This window comes from Cyprinodon variegatus, unplaced genomic scaffold, assembly GCF_000732505.1.
Source record: "Cyprinodon variegatus isolate N-32 unplaced genomic scaffold, C_variegatus-1.0 Scaffold5089, whole genome shotgun sequence".
Taxonomy (NCBI): domain Eukaryota; kingdom Metazoa; phylum Chordata; class Actinopteri; order Cyprinodontiformes; family Cyprinodontidae; genus Cyprinodon; species Cyprinodon variegatus.
In genome coordinates, this window is record NW_015155542.1 from 1 (window position 1) to 2,143 (window position 2,143).

General features: G+C 45.5%; 1 protein-coding gene across 1 annotated transcript; it reads right to left on the reverse strand.

Moving 5' to 3' along the window:
* Positions 1 to 286: 286 nt before the first annotated feature.
* LOC107081449 (brain-specific angiogenesis inhibitor 1-like) lies at positions 287 to 858 on the reverse strand (the record flags this gene model as incomplete). The annotated part of the gene is made up of 3 exons (XM_015369624.1): positions 287 to 393; positions 481 to 631; positions 715 to 858. Coding segments are annotated over 3 exons (366 nt in total), but the record flags the coding sequence as incomplete, so codon positions are not given.
* Between the last annotated feature and the right edge of the window lie 1,285 nt (positions 859 to 2,143).

Here is a 2,143-nt window from a genome sequence, read left to right on the forward strand (position 1 = left end):
GCTGTGCTGCTGCCATCAACACCTTTGTTTCTAGATGTTGGAGCTTGGCCTGTTTTCCAGTGTAGTCCTGTTTCTCTGACTGTGACTAACTGGATTTGTTCTCTTCATCCTCTGACTGACAGCTGATTACCTCCGAGTCGATACAATCAGCTGGTTTTCTTTAGATAGAAAACTTTTAATCAGTCTGACTGGATGATCTGGTTGAATTCTCTCTAAAGTGACCTGAGATGATGTGAATTGGCATATTGAAAAGTTACTGAATTACTGAATTAATAAGTAAAGAGGAGCTGTACACTGTTTAATCAATGTGAAAACATGCTTACTAGCTTGGCGTTCCATATCCCTTTGCCTTGGTGAATCCTACAGAGATGGCAACGACAAGAGCTGGGAGACCTGGCAGGAAAGAGCAACAGCAGTAAGGATGTTAACTTTCAGGGAGGGAGAGCAGAGCAGGAAGTAGACAGAGGTCGGAAATCCCACCCCAGCCGAGACACAGAAAACGCTTCCGTATGATCCGATTCCTGAGGCGGCCCGTCACCGCCATGTATGACTGCCAGGCCTCCGTCAGAACCCAGCAGAACGAGGACAGGAAGAAGAAATGGAGAAACGCTGCGATCAGGGTGCATAAGATCTGAAACCACAGAGAGAGATTGCAGTGAACGTCTGTCCGCTTGTTTACCGGGTCAGGAAACATGGCCTCCCATCAGGTCCAACCTTGTTCCTGGTTTGGGTCTGTCCAATTAGAATGAGGGCGTTGGAGGAGATGATGGAGAGGCAGAAGTTGATGAGGATGACGGAGCGCTCAGATCTGATGTACCTGCAGAAAGAGAGAGAAGAGAGAACATCTGAAGAGCAAAACTACAGTTAAAAGGTTTCAGACGCCGTCAATGACTTACTCCAGATCCAAGCACCCAGAGCTCCGTTCACCTGGGAAATCCATTAATCTTAAGTGCAAAAGATTAAAACTTACAAGTTTGGTATAATTCCTGCTCTAAGTGGGTCACTCTGTCACCTAAAGCCATGTTTTAGAGTCTTTATTCTCCAGTTAATTATTAATCAATAAATTAATAAGTTGACATTTATTTCAATAATCGATTAATCAAGATTTATCAGATTAATTGTTTCAGACCTAGATACCTCACATCACTTTCACCAAGTAAAGGCAAAAACAGGTTGGTAGACGCTAAAGAGATGACATCTGCTTTCCCTCCTCTTCTAGCTCAACAGAGAGACACAAGAAACTTCAAACGTGTTTTCAGTTCAAGTTAAAACCCTTCTGTCATTGTTGCCCGAATGACCGTAAATCAGAGCAGGGATCACTTCACACACTTCAGATGAGCCTGACTTCCTGTACCGACACAAACTGCCTTCTGCTCTAAAACAGGCAGCTGTTTCTATTTCCTGCTTTAAATGGTAAATTCATGAACTTATATCGCATTTTTTCAAGTCAGGAGACTTTACACTACATTCAGTCCTTCCTGCACTCACTGATGATGGTGAGCTACGTGGTAGGCACAGCTGCCCTGGGCTCACTGGCAGAAGCCAGGCTGCCGTACACAACATTGAAAGCCTGAGCTGGGGGCTTGAACTGTCAACCCTTCCATTTCAGGGCAAACTCCTAATCCAACGCCACTGTCGCCCCAAATCCACGCCAGTCTAGAGCAGAGCGGATTATTTAGCAGCAGTTAGCGGCTGACAAGCAAAGTGGCTCCAGTCGAGATAAAAAGTAAAAGACTGATGTGCAGACTGCCGAGCGCATTTTGTGGATTTTGATGTACAGTAGCAGCCATTCAAAAAGGCCCCTACCAGTCAAACACCAGCCGAATGGCAGCCCACTTCCCTGCAACTCCAATCAGAATCCCCTCCAGCTTCCAGCCATTGCAGTGACTCCCTCTTGCATATTTTTTTACTCTGACTCCACCCTTTCACTGAATTACAGGGTCTGACCAGGAGATGGCGCTTCTCTTTAGATCCTAATGTCCACAAATCATGACAGAAAAAATATCTTAGATGTTTAAAAAGGAATTGTAGGGGACCAGCCAATGACCAGCCAAGAACCAGAAAAGGACCAGCCAAGAACCAGAAAAGGACCATCCAAGGATCAGCCAAGAACCAGCAAAGGACCAGCAAAGGACCAGCCAAG